The 20,189-nt window shown below is 41.2% G+C and overlaps 2 protein-coding genes across 14 annotated transcripts in view; one reads left to right on the top strand and one right to left on the bottom strand.

Annotated features, from left to right (window-relative positions):
- Window positions 1–1,388: 1,388 nt before the first annotated feature.
- On the top strand, window positions 1,389–12,057 carry C3H2orf49 (chromosome 3 C2orf49 homolog). The gene is made up of 4 exons (XM_066621918.1): window positions 1,389–1,514; window positions 5,702–5,868; window positions 8,572–8,935; window positions 10,243–12,057. The coding sequence occupies exons 1-4, from the start codon at window positions 1,395–1,397 to the stop codon at window positions 10,297–10,299; spliced, it is 708 nt and encodes a 235-aa protein (XP_066478015.1). The 5' UTR covers window positions 1,389–1,394; the 3' UTR covers window positions 10,300–12,057.
- A 5,899-nt stretch (window positions 12,058–17,956) lies between these two features.
- The window catches only part of FHL2 (four and a half LIM domains 2), a 37,490-nt gene continuing 35,257 nt past the window's right edge, over window positions 17,957–20,189 (bottom strand). For all 13 annotated transcript variants that reach the window (XM_066619250.1, XM_066619252.1, XM_066619251.1 and 10 more), the window contains one exon: window positions 17,957–18,882. In XM_066619250.1, coding sequence (XP_066475347.1) covers window positions 18,731–18,882 — 152 coding nt within the window. In that variant the 3' untranslated portion in view covers window positions 17,957–18,730. The remainder of the gene's footprint in view (window positions 18,883–20,189) is intronic.

Raw genomic sequence — 20,189 nt, forward strand, 5'->3', positions numbered from 1 at the left:
ACAAGATGCACACAGAACGACCAGGACAGTGTTTTTCAATGTTTGTCCTCTGCCATACTACTTCATATGGCCCACCTACTGTATTTGAAATATCCACCTATTTGAAATGACATCGTCACCAGTTACTTCTGGGTTGGGAGGCCAGATATGATGCAACAAACACAAGTAAGAGGCTCAGGGTAGACGGGAGGACTTTTCTGAGTGCAGAAAAGCATGCTTTGGAGCTCTGCCCATCAAGCTGAGCCTCCTACTGCTGTTTGTTGTGTTGCGCTCCTGGTCTTGCTGCCAGGTGACCAGGCATCCTGTGACACCAGAGGTGGTATCTGGTGTCAAATACACCACAGGCCACCTCAGGTAACAGTGGTGGTACCATACCAATGGTCCAGGCAGTCCCATTCAAATACAGTACATACCACTCAATGGCTTCTCCATTAGAGGGCCGAAGACACTCTAAGGCTGCAATCCGAACCACGCTTTCCTGACAGTAAAATCCATTAAACAAAATAGGACTTACTTCTGAATAGAAGGGATCCTTAGGGATTGTGCTCTGAGGCAGCATTTCTCAATGCTTGTTCTCCACTGTACCATTTCACACGCTCCACCTTTTTGAAGGGTTGGTAGCCGTTTTTAAAGTATCATTGAAGTGACTGGTAACAACATAATCTCCAGTTACTTCTGGGTTGGGAAGCCAGTCGCAATGCAACAACCACCAGTAACAGCCTCAGGGTGGATGGAAGGGCCTGTTCAAGTGTGTTGTGGAGCCTCCTGCTGCTGCTTATGGTGTCGTGTTCCTGGTCTGGCTGCTGAGCAGCAGGCGTCCAAGGGGGCCTAGGGTGCCACCAGACACCACCTCAAGTACCGCTGGTGGTGCCGTGCCACTGGTTGCGAAACACTGCTCTGAGGCTGCCCTCTGTCCACACTCACCTGGGAGCAAGCCCCATTGACTCTAATGGGACTTACTTCTGAGTAGGCATGCACAGGAGTGGGCTCTGAAACTCCCCACACAGCACCATCCTGGCCATGTCTCCTCAGAAGTCCATCCAATAGAATCCAGTGGGGGGGGGGGAGCGCCCAGGACTGCAGCCTTTGTTCCTATGGGAAATCTATGGGAGCCCTTATGCTTTCAGGTGAGCTTCCATAGAAACTCAAAAGAGCCAGAGCCCTCCCTGGAGCACCACCGAGCGCCCTCTAGTGGGGAACTGACAAAGCTCACTGCAGGGGTTGGTTCTCAGGCCCTCCTACGTCACTCGTTCTGCGCGCGCGCCCTGAGTCCACTCCCCCCGCCTCTGCTCTGTCGCACGCATTGGGAGCAACCGGAATGCAGCCCCGCCCTGTGGGAAGAGAGCGAGCGGCGCGATGCTGAGGTGGACCAATCAGGCTCGCGTTCGGAAAAGATGGCGGCGCGCGGGCCTCGAGAGCGCTCCGTGGGGGAGGGCGGCGCGCGGGGGGACGCGGACCTCTTGCTGCACCCGGAGCTGCTCTCTCAGGATTTCTTGCTGCTGACGCTGGAGCAGGTAGCGGGAGGTGGCCGGCGCGCGCGTGGGTAAAAGGGGGCGGGGCCAGGGATTCGTCGGTTAAACCGTTTTTGGGAACTTCCCCCACGGGGACCACCTGAGGGGAAAGTAGGCGGGGTAGTAGCCTTGGCCTGAGGAGCTGCTCTTGTTTGAATGGCGCGTCTCTGGGCTGCTCCTAGACCAGGAAGGACCAGCTCGTTTCCACACGGAGGGACGGAAGCTCTAGCGCTCATGGCAGAAAGTGACGTCATCCAGCAGAAAGTGACGTCATCCAGCAGTTGGTGGCCAGAAACAAGCCATCATTCTCACCCAGACATCAGCTCCTCGAGCAGGAGTGTCAAACACGTTTCATACAGAGGGTGGAAGTTATAGCACTCATGGTGCCTGCTGAGGGCCGGAAGTGATGTCATTGAGCAGATGATGACCAGAAATAAGCACTTCCTCCTCACCTGGAAACTCATGAGCTGCAAATCAGCTCCTAGACCAGGAGCAATACAGAGGGCCAAAGTCCCAGCATTCATGGTGCCTGCTGAGGGCTGGAAGTAAGGTCATTAAGCAGATGATGTGCAGAAAGAAGCACTTGGTTCTCACCTAGAAACTCATTAGCTGCAAATGACAGAAGAGAAAATGTGCAAAACTTGTTCATGTTTCCAAGATATGAGAGAGCCCAATTATCAAGCTGGGAGAGCCCAGTTATAATGGGGACCGGATAAATTGCTTCTGGGTAGGGGGTTGTATTCAACCCACAGGCCTTATGCTTGACACCCCTGCCCTACACCTTTTTTATTAATTTACAGACATCAGTCTGTTGCTTGCTACCGTTTAATGTAGGCCTAGATCAGGCCTCACAGTGTTTTGGTTGCCTGGCGTAATGCAGAGCCAAATAATAACACTGAGGTAGAAAGCAAAAGCACAAGTTTAAGACCTTGAGGATGCAATTCTAACCCCTTATGTCAGTGTTTTCCAGCACAGACATAAGAGCAATGCAGCTCTGAGGTATGGGAGCAAACATTCCCTTGCTTTGAGGAGGCCTCCATGAGTGACACCCAACTGCAGGATGCAGCACACGTCCCATTGGCACCAATGGGAAAGCACTGACGTAAGGGGTTAGGATTGCGCCCTGCATCGCTTATCTGCAAGAGCAGTTTCATTTTATTCCTTCTACCTACCAACTCTGGGTCTGTTGAGGTCTAGCAACTCTTTGGGGCCTAATATAACACTCACAACAACCCTGTGAGGTAGGCGAGACTGAGAGAGTGACTGGCCCAAGGTCATCCAGGAAGAAGTAGGTGATGCTTTGCATGATAAAAAAATGAACACTGTTGCCTTGTACCAAGGTCTTTACATCCAGGTGCTGTTAAAGGAGCCAACAGAAAACATTTGCAACACTAGGTGGTAGTAGGGGTCTTTCTTTTCAGCAACACTGATATGTTTCTTTTGTGAAGTCTTTTCACGAATGCTGAATCAAGCTAGTTGTACTTGTCAAGTATGCAGTCCTTGCTCCCTGATAGATATATGGGTATACTTATATTTGCAAATATATGTCTCATTTTAAAGTCACACTTTATTTTTTAAATGCACACTTAAAATATATGGTGCAAAGAGGCCTATGGTCTGATAAAATCATTTTGCTCTAGGGGAGAGATGACCAGAAAATAGATCAGGATCTGTTGATAGATCTCTGAGTGGTTTCTGGTAGATCAGCAAGGCTTTCTGACTCCTCTGATACCAGCAAGAATGATATGATAACAAGTAGAGGTGCAAGTTAAGCCATTTCTGCCCAGTGGTGCATATATGCAACAGGGATTAAATGTGTACACCTGTGGACTGGGCAGAAATGGGTTAAAAATAACAATCTGTCCTGGCTGACCTTGAGTTAATGGCTTGTCTCAGTGATTCTCATGTGTCAAACTGAGTACTGTATTCATTGGTTACCTTTGACCAGATTTTTGTGCAGCTCTGCTGGCTAGTTGTAGAATGAGTTTTGTGTTAGAATCTTTGATTTTAATAACACTGAGGTAGATTTATACTTGTATATGCAGATTATTGAAGTGTAAAGTAGATAATTGACTTCATTTCCTCAACCAACATTGTCACAAACATCATCCTTGGGGTAGGAAAGGACCAGGGGAGATTCCCAAGTCAAGCAGAATTTAATTCTCCTCCCCTACCCCATCCTCCACACACACACACACACCCCAATGTTTTCTATTTTGCTTACTTCAAGCCCCAACTCCTATTAACATACATTTCCTTGGTCAATTATTGCACTCAATTTTCATGTATAAGATTTTTATTATAACTTTAAGGGAATGTCAGTTGCTCCAAAAAACATGTTTACATGAATTACAGTAGCTAAAAACAAGAAAAGATCATATAGCTAAAATTACCACCTTACAGGTCTCTCAGCATGTCTTTCATTATAAAAGCTGTTAACCCCCAGCTGCTGTCCTCCTGCTGTCTTCCTTTTCAGGCACCCACGCCCAGGTTTTATTCTCTAAATTACTGATACACTACACCTGGGTAGCCAACAACCAACTTAATCCATTTTAAGGGGAAAGGCACTTGCCCCACCCCGTGACAAACATTGTGCATTTGACTTGCAATCTTCTCCTACCTATTTTGTAAAAAGCTGGTAGCAAAGTGAATACTACTGCAATGCTATGTAGCTTAATTAGGCATAAACTAAGCCCCACTGTATTTAACAGGGTTTAATCCCTATTATTTGTATTTAGGATTGCAGTCTAAGAAACTGAGCTGTGAATCAGGACTCCTGCCTTTGCCATGAGTTTACTAAGTGGGGAATTGCACAAGCCACTCCCTCTCACCTCAGCCTCCATAGTAAAAGATGGAGATAATACTTAGGCTGCAATCCTTCATGCAATCACCTAGGAGTAAGTCCCACTGAACTTTGAAGGGCTTATTTCTGAGCAGACATGCTTGGTTTGCATTATTACCCTACAGTGTTGTTTTCTAGCAATGTGAAGCACTTTGTAATCAGAGATTACTATATAAATGTTAAATGCTATTTAAATCTGGCTCTGGTTGGTCACCCTTGGATTTTATAAGCCTAAAGTGGGCTCATCTTGGTATAGATCATGGCAGAGCGCCCCTATGAACTCTGCATCCTGGCTGATTTTGTTTGCTGTTTGGCAACTACTAGTGTATTTTTATTTATGTTTTTACAAAGATGTTTTAGGTACCTTGTTGGGGTGGGTTATTTTTTAAAGACATAAAAGTATAATAAAAAAGAAACAATATCTGATGAACGTCATAGTCTGCTACTTCAGTAGAAGGATGTTGCTTTCCTAAGCTGTTTGGGGGGGAAAAGGTGTCACATGCCTACACTGTGGTTTGATATCACCTTGTGGTATGCTTACCACCTTTTGTTGTGTCTGCTTCTGTATCCATAATAGCAGCCTCACTTAAAGAACTTAAGCTGGTGAAATGTTTTCCATCACTTTACCTTCATGCCCGGAAAATATTTGCTCAATGTTTACCTGTTAACAGCAAAGAAAGTGGGCTATTAAAGAGAAATAGGCAAATCTACTTCCAAATAAGCCTACTAAATAGGGTAGCAGTCTGAATGTGATCATTATTCTATGATCTTTATTTGTGAATACCCAGAAAAGTCTTTTCAAACTAATTATAATTGTTTTTAAAAGTGTGTAATAAACATCACTGATGTTGTACTGCACATCTTTATTAAAACACGCTGAAATACAAAAATTAATTTTCTTTCAGCAAGTAGATTTGTTATCTTTCACATTAGTTCCACTTCCTGTTTATGGATATAATTTCAGTTGCATATGGATTTAGCATTACAGCTTTTAACCTAGGGGGATTCTCTTTAAGGTTTAGGGCAAATGAGGTTTCATGTCATAGCTCCAAAATGGAATTGTAAAGTGTACTGTCTAAGCACTTCCTTAAGTTGAGAATATATGCTCACATGCATTCACTCTGCCTCCCTTTTCTCTCTTCATAGTGAATGAGGTGAATAGTGTAAATTATGGAGAGCTGAAATAGGTGCAGAAATGTATTTAAAAAACAAAACCCTGTCAGTAAATATTTGTGCATGAAGGTATATTGTATATTGTAAGTAATGTACATCACAGTTTACAATATATAGTTATATTTAAATAGTGTTCCACTCATAACAGTAGACTTTTTAAATCACTTTTCAACAGAAGAATGTTCCTATTGAAGATGAGGTGAAGATAAGTAAGGATGGCCTTGCTGATCTTTATGTTCAGCATGTCATACCGTTGCCTCAGCGTAACCTGCCAAAATCTAGATGGGGAAAGTTGATGGAAAAGAAAAGAGGCCAGCAGATGTTGACACATGATATCAAAAGGTAATTCTGTTTTAACAATAATTCACTCTGAAATCTTTCAGAAGTCATGATTATTTTGAGTTATTCCTCTTGACTCAGTAAATGCAAAACCTGGCAACTTTAGTTGCATACCTTAGCACTTCCAGAGCCATGTAGGTGATTATTATTCAAAAGGGTAGAAAGTCAGTAATGTGATAAATTCACACTGAGGATAAATAAAACACAGAGTACGGAACAGCTTCTCAATGGGGCTCTTTGTATATTTCTTGGAGCTGAATATATAGCTGCTGATGAGGGAAATTCTGCTGCTGAATATATAGCTGAAAGCTTAGGAAATTCATTTTTAAAATCTCTGGTAAAATATGTATGTTTATACATTTTACAAACCAATCATTTCTCCCCAGTTTTGACAGCACAAACCGAGTTGCCATCTCACATGAAATCAGGAGCTGAGGCAGAGAGCTCTGCTCTGCTTGCCAATAAGCAAAGTGGAAAATGGATCTGGTCACCCTTAGAATGGTGTGCAGTGAATTGTAAATGACTCTGCCTTGAAAAAGCCTCTTGCACAAAGTGCCTGTAGCAACTTAGAGACTTCTCCCCATTGCTCTAATGTAGTAAATGGGGTCAGCCATTGCATTGGAGAAAATGATCCACCTATGTAGACTTGTGCAGTGCAATCCTATCTTGTGCTGGAACAGGCAGGCCAGGAGGCCCAAGCTATAAGCAGGGCAAGATAGGGGCCCAAAGTGGTTCAGCCAGAGGTAAGGGGAAACTCTTCCCCTTACCTCAGGTAAGCCACTGCAGCCCCAATGGATCTCCTCGGACTTGGCGCCACCTTAGGAGGTGGTATAAGTCCAAGGAGAGCAGAGTGGCTTGTAGCTGCTCTGCGCCGCTCAGGAACGGGGGCTAGGATCCAGCATATCTGCTGGGTCCAACCCTGCCTCCTGTTCCCCACCCGCCTACCCCCGGGACCACCCGCCCCGAAACACCTTCTCCCCACCCTCTCCGGACTTTTGTTGTTGGCCGACACAAACCTCCCCTATCAAGTTGGCGCAGAGGCTGGATTCAGCCTCTGCAGGCTGGTACACATCCCTGCACCAGCTCAGCTGACTCTCAAGGAAGCACAAACATGCCTTATGGCAGGGGTGTCAAACTCATTTCATACAGAGGGCCATATAGCATTCATGATGCCTGTTGAGGGCCAGAAGTTATGTCATTAAGCAGGAAGTGATGTCATTAAGCAAGTGCAAAAGCAAGCACTTTTTTCACCTAGGAATTCATTAGTTGCAAATAGAAGAGAAAATATACAAATCTTGATCATATTTGCAAAATATGGGAGAGCCCAATTATCATGTGGACTGCTCTTTCAGTAGTGAAAGGCCTGCTTAGTAACTGAGAGCAGCTGATTGTGTTGCTGGAAGAAGCCAAGGGTCAGATAAAGAGCTTCAGCTGGCCATATTCTGCCCCGGGCCTTATGTTTGATACCCCTGCCTTATGGCATGTTTGTAACTGTCCTGGGCCCAAGGCACATGGATTGAACTCTTAGAGACCTGTATTGCTCATTTCCATATCATGGTTTGGACATCATGTGTGTTATGTCTTAACTGAGCTGCACTCTAGCACAAAAGGAGAATTGAACGCTCCCTCAATGGAACACTTTCTAAATTAATTTTAAATCAATTTTCAGTTGTGATTAGCTGTGTTCTGGCTTGGAATCTCTTTTGACAATGTTTATTGCTAGGTGTTAGTAACTGTCCATAAATAATTGCTAAATTTCTAAAAACAGAAACAGGAGGGCTTTTCCTAAGTGTTTTGAACAGTTGCTTTATCCTGACTCAGTCAAAATACAAACCTGAGTTTGTGCTAGTATATTATACAAGCAGATTATATTTCCTTAAGGAGGAGTTCTACAGGCTCTCTATTATAATCAACAAAGGAACTTTGAATGGAGCAGTGTCTTCTGCATGTTGTGAGTCATGAAACAGTGATCTTCAAGTAGTTGAAATATAAGAGGTTGAATAATTCAGTATATCTGTTTGTGTAACAAAGTGAATCTATACCGGAGGGCTCCCTCGGTTTCGGTTATCTGTGGATTGGGTCCACAGCCTCCCTGCACATGCCTCCTGCGCTCACCTCTGGAGGGTCCTCTGAGCCTAGCAAAAGCACTGTCCATCCGTCCGTGGACTCTGCCAGGCCCAGACAGAGCCTTACGACTAAAAAAAAAAGGGACTTCTGGTTTTTTCATGAAACTGGAAGTGACATTTTTGAATGCCTTATAAGACACTAGGAGACCCAGGGAAGCTCTAAAGTCTGAGCCTAGCAGAAGACCCTCCAGAGGTGGGGAAAGCGGAGCTCCCTTTGCCTCTGGAAGGTGGGGGGTGTTCAGTTAAACATAGGGGGTTCCAGAATGGAATACCTGTGAATAACAGGGCATGCCTGTACTTTTTAAAAAGACTTGCTCAACATTTGAACACTTCTTATTAAAGTGAGATAAATTTTAAAGAAGCAAAACACCTGAATATACCAGCAGCATTGTCACAGATTAATTTCCAATGAATTTTCAGTACTAATCACAGATTTGAATGTGTATTCCACAGAAATCAATTAGTCTTGCTTTCCAAGCTTTCTGAGTGGTAGAATCATGGCTTAGTTTTTTATAATTAATTTGTGGTTTCGTATGTGTTTATATAATGTTTTTTAAAATGTTACAATTTCTTTGTTCAGCATTGGTGCTGTGGAAAATCTAAGGAAACGGCCTCTCATTGTGTTTGATGGTGGTTCAACAAGTACATGTATAAAAGTGAGGAAGACGGATAATGGAGCCATTGATCGTCTAAGCCTACTTACAACTGGAACTACAAGTAATACTTGTAAGAAACTGTCTGTTCCTTCAAATTCTTCAACATGCATGTCTGCCTCCGCTTTATCACAGGACATTAAAGTGGAATCCAGGATTAGTGAGACTAAGCAGAACAATATTATAATTAATATGACGTCTGGTCAAAAGTTACCACCACTGGTGTCTGTAACAGGAACTACTGTTGTGAAATTAAAGAGAACTGCCCCCAAAGAAGAGTCTGATGCAACTGTAAGTATACTCTCTGTATTCTACTCCTTTTTTTTCTTAGACAAATGCATAAGTAAGCATTTGCCAATCCTAGTAGGAATAGCATGATTGTCAAATGTTACAAGAGCATTTTATTGTACTTAGTCTGCACAGCTCACTAGGATTCTACACACAAATTATTTGAATTTTACCATGTCATAGCACAATTTTACTGTTAATTGTTAATAGACAGCTGTAAAAAAGAGGCATATAATAGTTCATGATTTGAATTGCCTTGTCCCAGTCTAGCTAAAATTTTTGAATTACTGTTTGGGATTTTGATTTTAAAAATTCCTGTATCTTCCAGAAAGACAAGAAACATAGTTTACAATAGTCTTTGGCATCCATGAGGGTTCAGGGATACTGAAATCTGTGGATAACGGGATCCGTGAGTGGGCCAATAGTTCTCTATGTCCAGAGGGTTTCTGAGGCCTGCAGAAGCCTCAGGCGGCCTCTACAAGCCTCAGAAAGGCCTCCAAAGGTGTCGGAAAGGCACTTCGGGTTTTTGCATGCAGCCTCTGTGGGCCTCAGAAAGTGCCCTGGATATCACCCAAGAGGATCTCTGGTTGCATACAGGATCTCATGTTCAGCCCTCTACCATGGGTGCAGAACTACAGTGAATTAAATCCACTTATCCCGAATCCATGATAAGGAGGTTGGGCTTGTATAGTAAACTTTAATAAATTGTGTGTGTCTATAATTATTCCCATCCCTAATATCACTGATATTTCTAGTAGACCACTACTAGTCTGCAAGAATTCAAACTTTTTTTGCTGAAAAGAGAAACTTAACTGACTAGCACAGGGGTGTCAAACTCATTTCAAATAGAGGGCAGGCATTCATGATGCCTGCTGAGGGCCAGAAGTGATGCCATTAGGCAGGTAGTGATGGCATTAAATAGGTCATAACCAAAAATAAACACTTTTTCTCACTAGGAACTCATTAGCTGCAAATGATACAAGAGAAATTACGCAAATCTTGGTTATGTTTCAAGTTATGGGAGTGTCCAATTTCACTTGAGCTGCCTTTGCAGCAGTAACACCTCAGCACTGTTTAGCAGCTGAGAGCCTGAGGGCCAGATAAAACGCTTCCGTGGGCCGCATCTGGCTTTGATACCCCTGGACTAGCATTTCAGTTTTCCTTTCTCTTTGTACATCTAGTGAAGAACATATTTTTATTCTAACCACAAGATGGCAACAGAAACCACATTCTGGATATTATATACCATGTTTGTTTAAGTCAGTAGAGCAAATCTTAACATTACTTACTACTTTTGTTTCCTTCTCCAGAATGGCGTAAAGCCAACTGAAGCAAAAAAGAAGATTCAGCATGTAACATGGCCATGAACCAACAGGGTTGCTGAAAATGTAAAATATGTTTAACTCCATTTCAGAACAGACAGGTTATTTTGAACAAGGTTGCAGTGGATTCTTCATATGTTAACAACTCCACAGTATAAAGCAGGAACCACATTCTCCCCCATCATCCTAAGATTGTCACCTGTATTTCACTTTGAATTTATCTACATCCCCTTCTAACAGTTGGCTTTGGAACAAGTTTGTTCTACCAACCATACTTTGGAATTCTCAAGTGTCCTGTTTTTGAGCTCTTGCATGACCTGATACAAGAAATCTGTGTTATAATTATTCATGCTCAACTGTACTGCAGTATTGGCTTCTTAAAAGTAAATTCCAATTCTCTTACCTGTGTATATAGGGGGTATGAAAGAGGGTGTTCCACATTTCTGCTGGACTTCACACAGTAGTTAAATAGATTTGCACAAAGAAGTTCTGTTGGCAGGGCTAAAGAAGTATTTCATATTCTTGGGTGCCAGTAACAATTGTGCAGATGACATCTGGGATTTTTCCAGTGTTGCCGTGAGATTAACACACCTTGCAGACATAAGGAACGACAGCTGAACTGTGTCATGACTTTGCTTCAAATTGAAGTTTCTGTTATCATTAGAGATAAATGGATTTCTGTTTTTGGAGATACACAGATGGAAGTGCAGTAGGCTGTGTACAGAAAGGCGGTCTCTCTTCTGAGAGGAAAAGTAGCTTGTGAATTAGTGCTGTACTTCTATACAGTATGTGCACAAGTATCTTACAAATACACATGCATATGTGGAAGACCTTATTTGCCTATATACAAAAGACCTGCTTAAGTTCAGGAGACATGCCAACACTTAACTCCAGTCTGTTTGAAAAATGTGGGTGAACTCATTGCACTGAGAATAAGCAATGAAAAGCTGCAGCAGTAAAAATGCCTTGCGTCTTTTCTGTCTTTGAGTAAAAGGGGTGGGTTTCTTTGAAACCAGATGGATTCTTCCGCCTATGATGTAAAACCAATCTCAGTTGGGTGTGAACATTTATATTCTTGTGTTCCTGCACCCTATACATGAAGGAAGTTTCTTTACTAGAGTGCTCTAAAGATGCAAAATATTGGTAGAATATCCATGGCTGTTGATTAATTTGATTTTAAAACTTGTAAGTTTTTAAGAATGTTTAGATTTTTCATAAAGAAATACAGTTATAGTAAGAATAATCCACCTTATTGTAAAAAGAGAGGATAAAGTCTGACTAAAGCCTGTTTCATTTCTGTGGAATAGTTAAAGCGTGTGTCTTATGAAACTAAGGGGACCTAAAGGTTTAGATTCCAACAACCATGAGCAGAAGTGGAAGAGAACCCCCTCCTCGCAGCTGTCTTCACTCCCTAAAAACGGTTCCAAGAGTCAGGGGGCCCTTGGGAACAGGATGACATGCGATGTAGGGGACTGCAGCAGGTGGGGAAATTCTCTGGAAAAAAGGCAGAGGCGTTGTATGAACTGAGTGAAAAAGTTCCTTCCCTTCCACTTGTGGTTATTTGAATTCATTTCAGAGTGCCCAACTTTGACTGGATCATACCCAAAGACATTTTTGAGCAATTTAAAATAGAATGCTGTGTGTGTGGAGTGTATCTGAGTTTGCCTCTTTCTAAACACTTGTGCAGGTTTTGTACTTTAGTACCGCAAAGTTTAATATTGTGTGTTTTGTATCGGCTGTCTTTTTAGTAGCTTTATTGGATTTAAATAAATTAAATTAAAACTATCTCTTGCATTGCATGGATCATATCTGTGCTTCAGTTTTATCTCCTGGAACTGTGAGTTTGATTTAACATTTAAGTGCTGAAAACATGAAGCTGTGGATGATTAGAGTATATCTAATGAGCCTTGTACCAACTGGAACTTTCAAGTATTTCTTTTTATAAATTGCATAACCCATGTCTAAATTCATGCAAATACTGATATAAAATATTTTCATTCAAAATTCATTATATTTGGAATGCCCTATTTGTGTTGATACGTCTGATCATGACTTTGTTGCCCTTGAACACACAAAGGCAGTGTGAGGTTCGTTACCCAGAGTGCTAGATCCCAATTTAACGCTCTGAGGGAAGGTATAGCAGAAAACAGCTTGTTTGTTGCTGGTACCAAAGCAAGGCAGCAAGGAGGCCAGTTGCCTCAGATCATGCACAAGTGTAGCTAGACACAGCTAGCTTTTTATACTCATTTCAAGCATAGACAAAGGGTCCAGTAAAATTCCATCCCTGCCACACTAAAACACCCCCTTTATCCTCCTATTAGTTGTTGCTTTGGCAGGATAATGCAGACCAGCTCTGTCTGGTCTTCAAAGACTTAGAGAGCCAGGCACTGAGTCAGGGGTGCCTCACAGCTTCTTGCTATTCTTGCACAGCTTCTTGATCCTTTTAGGTCCAGAGTCAGAACTGATGTTAAAATGGCGTTACTTTGGTTAGAGTTTAGTGAGAGCTCGTGGCTCATGGCATAAGCTTGGCTATGTCATCCTTTGAGCGAGCAACATATCAATATGCTTTCACAACTGGAAAATTGGTTTTAGCTAGGTACATCCTGGTTTCTGTGATTTGCAGTATATATTACAAATAGGCAGGAGTTCCCCCCCCATTTCATTAGCATTTTAAAACAAATTTGTTATCTATATTTTAGTGTCTTGAATTGAAGCTAAACTTTATTATGGAAATGGGGATAATAATTTCTTTTAAATACCAGTAAAGATGAGGATGTTCTTAGAGTACGATCCCAGAAGATGCCAGCTATGTAATCAGCAAGTAATTGAAATATATGTACATAAACTTGGGCTAACTGTTGTATATCTGTCATGAAAGTGTTGGGGAGTAATACTGTACTCTGAACATTTATTCAGTCACATAACAATTTTTTTAAATGGCAGTTAAATGATGCATCAACTATGAATTGATGTTGTTTGTTAGGTTGACTGGTCTTATGCAAGTTTTTAAGAATTCTGAGATGTTGTCTCATCACATCCTGTAAACTTCTTCAAATGAAAATTAAGCCAGTGATAGTGATCATAATCTTAACAGTTTCAGAATATTGGAGGATCAGTCACCATGTCAGCAAAGATAAGCTCTTGGTTATTTCACCCTGTAGCTGCTGATTAAATGGTTATGTAGATTTGTAGACCATTTCTGATTGCCTTCATTGGGTGAGAATCAAAAAATAATTCCAACTACAATTACTATAGGAAGCAGATTTGGTCAGGTAATTTCACATAGCAAGAGACTCTCTGAGTCCTATTTGGTGGCATGAGCATCATACCTTATGAGAATATTGGTTTTTTTAAAGGTACTTTCTAGTGGGGATCTTATTTAGATGCTATGATATCTTTTGGGTTTTCCACTTGAGTCTACCTGATTACATTATATTTCTTCATACACCAATACTGTACTTCCTTACAAGGACACTGGTATGGAAGCTTGCTACATGATCTTGGACAGCAAATTACCTATATTAAAGCAACTTTAGGTATGGCAGCTATACCATATTAGGCTTAGATAACAGCCTGTGAGGAGTAGGAGCAGTAAAAGCTGACATGAAGATGATTTCTGATGCAAAACTTAGACCCCTACAGTGGGGTCTATCAAAATGGGGATATGATACAGTGCTCTAGATGAGTAGTACTGCCCAAGTGACTTTGACTTCACTGTCAGTGGCCTATAGATTTAAATTGTCTGAGAAAGGAAAGCCTCATCAATGAGTGACCACGTTACTATGAATTAACCAATATATTTGGTCAATTTTTTTAAAATTACTTTGCTCACAGCAAAGGGCTCTAATTTCATACAAAAAAGACTTTTAGAAGCATCGCTTGGGGTGACTATAGTTAAGACAGATCAAAACACCAGTCTGCAGTGAAAATTAGTGGTTTAGAATCCAAGCTTTGTGAATGACTATGTGAATATATTTGAATGAATATATTTCCATCTGGGAAATATAAAGGAAGATCAATATTTATTTGATGTTCCTTCACCCAGCTTTGTTTTGTCCCACAGCCAGAACATTTGTTCAATATCCAATGAGAAATGTGCTTGCTAGGGAAATACACCCAAAACTACAACTTCAAAATTTAACCATTTGTGTTGATGGTATTTCAGCCTGTGTATGGTTAAAAGCAACAAAACTCTTCAATAGTCTTTTCATATTGAGGTAAATATTAAGTTCCACGGTACAGAAAATGACATGCTCTAAAAGTATATCTGCACAATCGGAACATTATTTCTTTGCCCAATAAGGCACATAAATGGTTATGTTCCAAACATTTTTGAAACGTTTTCAGCTACACTCTTTGAAACCTTAAATTGATATTAATATCCTAATTGGAAAGTCTGAAAAACAGAAAGGAATCCATGTGAGAAATGTGAAACTGTTGTTAGGATCCAAAAAGCAGCTTCAGCAAGATTGATGAAATTATTATTTTTTCTTTGAGGAACAGACCTTGCATGCCATACTGTGTGCTGCCTTTCAAAGTCCTCTCACATTCAAGACTGTTTTGATACATAGAATGAGGACTGCATAACGGTTTCGAGCCTAAAGCCACTTTGGGCACACATAAGTTTTTTAGAGCCAGACTGTATTTTGAGTAATTGAGATAACTTGAACTGCATGTTTTATTAAGTGGACTATTGTCCTCATTATCAAGATGGCTATCAGTAGGAATATGAGTGCTAAGCCTTATTGTCTGATTGCATTGGCTGCCTCCACTTTGACAGGTGGATTTCAAACAGGGAGTATAGTTTCCACTCCTGGGCACCCTATCCATTAGCTGGAGAGAAAAGGCCTCTTGCTATCAATAGCAATGCATAACAGCACAGGCCTCCGGAGCCTGCAGCCTAACCTGACTCTTGGTTACTACCCAGGAGTAGTGCTTTGACCCACATCCCATGTTTTACTGTGAAATTCAGAATCTATCATGTCCGTGTTGTGTAATTCATAGCCGAAACACTGAAAAACAAGAGCATTGTTTCACTGGTATAAATGCCCCTCAGTAAATTCAGTAAAGCTGTGATACCCAGCACTTGATGAACTGGAAAGTTCTATTAACTGTAAATTGGCTAAAAGGCCCATTACATTTTACTCTTCCATTAACTGACAGCATCCAGTAGCATTTCCAAGCAGCCGTGAGAGTTCAAAATGCCTGTGTGTTTGTCTGTGTGGCTGTGAAAATTCATCACAGAAGAGACAAGAAGAGAGTAGTGTGTTAAAGAACAAAATAGACATTTGCAATTAATGTCAGTGAGGAGAAAATAAATAAGTTAACGGAACACGATGACATTAGATCATTACATTGTTACGAATGTTACATTATGACATGTTATGTTCAATGGGGATTATTCCCAGGAAAGTTGGTATAGGATTGCAGCCTACAAGTGGTTTGTAATTATACATTCTGGGAGACCAGCTATCTCAGCATCTATACTGTTAATAAAGGTTAAATTGAGCTTGTGGAGGACTGCCATTTTGGATGTTGGCTAGCCAGGTTCAAGACTTGTCATAGCATAAGAAAGCTGGAAGTATCTGAAAAACAAAAGTCATCTGATCACAAAACAGCAGAAGAATAAACTGCTATATTTTGCCAAGATAGTCCAAGAGCACTAGTTAACACCTGAACAGATATGTAATGCAAATGTGGTGTTTGTCTAACAAGGTCCTTGCAGGTGGTGATGAAAAAGCCATGCCTGGCTTCAAGTTAAACATCTAGTAATTTACAGTGCTGTGCTGAGCAAATGCCACTGGCACTCACTGTAAAACTCTTGATTCTTGGAAAACACTAGCATTGTGAGCATTTTAAAATGTTTGGCATCTACCTGTGGAATACATCGCATAGCACAATCCAATTCCTGGATGGAATTTTTACACATTTTAACACAATTTTACACATTGGTTTTCCATGTGTTTGTTCCCTCAGTAAAAGAATTCTGTCGGATTTGAAGGCCTGAAGACAGCAAGTGGATTTTCTTACTTGACAATTGCAACACATACCCGAATGAATCCTGAAATATTTTTGTTTACCTTTCTCCAAACTTTACCTCCCTTATCCAACCAATGGACCAAGGAGTCAGTCAGAATACAAAATGTTAATACCAACGAGATTTTCTTTGCAAGCTTGTGGGATCAGGGAGGAACCATTAAGGAATTTCAAGGCACTTAAAATATCAAGGTTGCAATTTTCAATGTTGTCAGTGCATGGAATTTAGTCAAGGCAAAAACTTGATGACGAGTCTCAAAGAAATTGTGGCTAACATATTTGCTGGAGGATCTTCTGATGGAGAAGACTTTGAGGACTTTAATCTTCACAAGAAAAACACACAACACACCTCAAGAATTTGTTTCAATGTTTTAAAAACCTTCCCCCCTCAAACCCTGAATGTGAAAAAGGCAGATGTGGAAGAGTGGATTGATACAGATATAGAGGTTGGAGTGTTGTATGCTTTAACTCTGAGCGGCCCGCTTGGAGGCAGGCTGTGCAGCATGACCTTTCCCAGTTTGAAGAGACACTTGGCCAACAGTCTGAGGCAAAGAGGCAAAGAAGGAAGGCCCATAGCCAGGGAGACAGACCAGGGACACACTACACTTGCTCCCAGTGTGGAAGGGATTGTCACTCCCGAATCGGCCTTTTCAGCCACACTAGACGCTGTGCCAGAACCACCATTCAGAGCGCAATACCATAGTCTTCTGAGACTGAAGGTTGCCAACAACAATGCTTTAACAGGTGAGGGTTTTATTAATACTGTTCTGAACGCAGACCCTCGAAAAAGTATCTTCAGAAAGAATCTGATGAAGAAATCACCACAAAGAAAACGTCTTAGTCTAAAGATGCCAATGCATTTTGTACGTTTTTGAACTTTGCCAAAAAAAATAGCCATGTAACTTGGCTCAGGAAGTCATGCAGTTCCATATTTTGCACTCTACTATTCTTCTGAAATGGCAGGAATGTACCAAGCAAGCAGATACTCCCCAGATATTTAAAAGAGCCTGTAAACCACATACAGATTCTCCAAATATATCCTAAGAAGAGGAAGTGGAACTAGAAGTGAAAGTGGAAGTGAGAGACCCGACTGCTTTTGAGATAGAAGTGGCAGCATCAAGTGATGGCAAGCAATTATTTGGTATTGTCCCAATAATATTGGAGGTTGAGGGGGGTTTCCTTTTTTTGAGGGGGTTTATCCTTAGGTAAGTACCTAACCCATGAAAAAACTCCATTAGGTATATTGTTGTAATATTTGGAAATTACAATATTTAGCAAGCCCTGGATCCTGGAGATAGCAGATATTGCATCTTTTACTGTATTTAGGACTAGAATATAATTGCCTGTATTTTGCATTATTACCTAAGAATAGGATTCAGAATTTTAACTATATTGCATAGGCAGCCATTTTGTAGTAACTTTTCAACGCATCCTTGCAATTATGTAGTGCTTGTGTTTTGTAATGGTCTTACTGGAAAAGACACTGCTATTGAAAAATCTGCGGATTTCAGTTTTGGCAGAAGAGGTTGGGAGGCAGTGGGTTTGCTGTTGTATGGGTTCATCATTTCTTTAATATAAAAGGGTTTGTACTGAAGCATCACCTTCAAATGCTAATGTTTGCTACAAGTTACTTTTTAAATGTCATAATTCACCAAGACATCACAGGTGTGTTAGAAATACATTTATTGTTGTATAAAATACAAGGTGCAATGAGAGTTCAAAATGGGTACTAGAAACGGAAAACGTACTTTGTGCAATGATCTTGCAGTATTGTGCAATAATGTGTGTTACATACTTACATCTTCAAAATTCATGCAGTCTGATCCTGTGGACATTTACTTGGAAGCAAGTCCCTCTCAATACAATGAGAGTCATTCAAATGTAAGTATGCATAGACTTGCAGCCTTTATTCCTTGTTTTAAGGCGTGGAAGAAATCTTTCTGTTGTGAATGACACCTACACACCGTATATATTATCACCTACACATTTTCCAGCTCAGACACCATAAATATTCACTTTTGATCTATCAACACTATAAACAGTAGCCATTGCAATCCTTCAGGAAGCCCAATTCTGAAAGTTATATCTATTCTTACAATGCAAACCTCCAATGAAGATAAATTTATATTGGTAACATCTAAAAATAATTGTCCTTTTAACTTATCTTGATTCATATATTCAGTGTATGACAATAGATGTCAATTGCCTAATGATTTGATGTCAGTTCAAAATTGCCTCTTTCACCCACACTCACTTTTACCTTTCCCTTTTGTGGAGCACTTTCACAATCTAGAAATGAAAATGTTTACTGGTGAATACATACTTCTGAAAAACAAGACACTACCTTTTTCACTTCTGGTCAAAGCTCACACGCATCATTACATATTTTAGAAAATATATGCATTTGTAAGAGAGAGCTTATTTTTACTGCTTTTAAAATTTAAATATCTTTCCCACACTCAGGACACAGGATGTCATCCCTTTCTGTGAGGAAACCACGGCCCACTAATGAGAGGGAGCATTTCTTACAGTTGAAGCAATCGTTGTGCCATTGGCGTTCCTCAAAGGAGATATACTTGGTACCTCCAAGTCCTGAATAAGCAAAAGAAGTTGTGAAAAGGAATGATAGAGCAGCCATTTTCAGCCCTTTTCATCTCACAACCCTCCCTCAAACTCCTGCAGCACACCTGCAGGCAATTTACAGCACACCAAAGTGCTGTGGCAAAGTGGTTGAAAATCGTGGCCATAGAGCATAATCTGTGAAGGGACAGCTTCCCACATTGCTTGTGGTCACAAAGGAAATTTCATGGCCAAAGGCTTGGATCCAAAGAGCTGCTTGGGCATGCGCAGGGGAAACTTTGGCTCCTTGCTTTCGAGTGGCAGATCCTCACGCTTCATGCCATTCAAACTTCAAGCAAAGTTTGAAAAGCAGTTGGTGATAGGGGACAGGGATCTAAGAGATTCCACGGGATGTGCTTAAGCCCTTGGCTGTGTCAAAGCAAGTCTTTACATACAAGCTATCAACACATCAAAATGTGCTGAAATTGGTGATCCCAATAACTGCATGGATGAACCTGCATGCCGGATTCTATACATAGGATGCATGCATAGGATTGTGCTGCTGCACAATATACATAAAAGTTGCATACAAAGAGAGTTTGTTGTAGCAATATTGGCCCTTAAGCAATGTGTTTTAACTGCAGGTAACAGCTTGTTCTGTTTCCATATCTGCAGCAGGGCTGTATGGTGGATGTGGTAGATTGAGTTTTTTTTTTGGGGGGGGGGGCAAAATCTTTTTAGTACACAGTTTCTTGCGGATGGATCACTGAATACCCACACTTGGTGCTTATGGTACGGTAGTGCTCTTCTAGAACCAGCAACCTAAGGAAGAACCCTATCTCCTATAATGGAAGAAGACAGCTTGCTGTCCTATGAAAAGCTTGGGGATGGTCATGAAATAGATGGATTATGCTTGCTTTCTTGATTGTTTTAATAAAGCTTGATCTCTGGAGCAAGGCTTAGCTAGGCAAGGGTACCATGGGCTGGGCCTGTCCATGATATTGTGGAGACCAGTGGCATAGCTAATGATCATGTAGCTCAGTGCTGAGCTCAAAATGATGCCTCGGAAGTGATGTCACAACTGGAAGTGAAGTCACGCCCAGACTTTTTTAAAAAGTGAAAATGAGGGGAAACCTGCCTCTTCCACCCAGCAGCTCACCACCCACGTGCTCTGCCACACCCCCCCCCCAGCCAGTGGCATAGCTAAGGCATCTATCCGTTACCTGGGGTCAAGGAAAATTTGTAGCCTCCCCAAGACAAAATCAAATTTAATTACGTACATAAATAAAAAGTGTGCCCCTGATTGGCTTTAGACACTGGAGTGAAGAGGGATGGTTATT

This window comes from Tiliqua scincoides, chromosome 3, assembly GCF_035046505.1.
Source record: "Tiliqua scincoides isolate rTilSci1 chromosome 3, rTilSci1.hap2, whole genome shotgun sequence".
NCBI lineage: Eukaryota > Metazoa > Chordata > Lepidosauria > Squamata > Scincidae > Tiliqua > Tiliqua scincoides.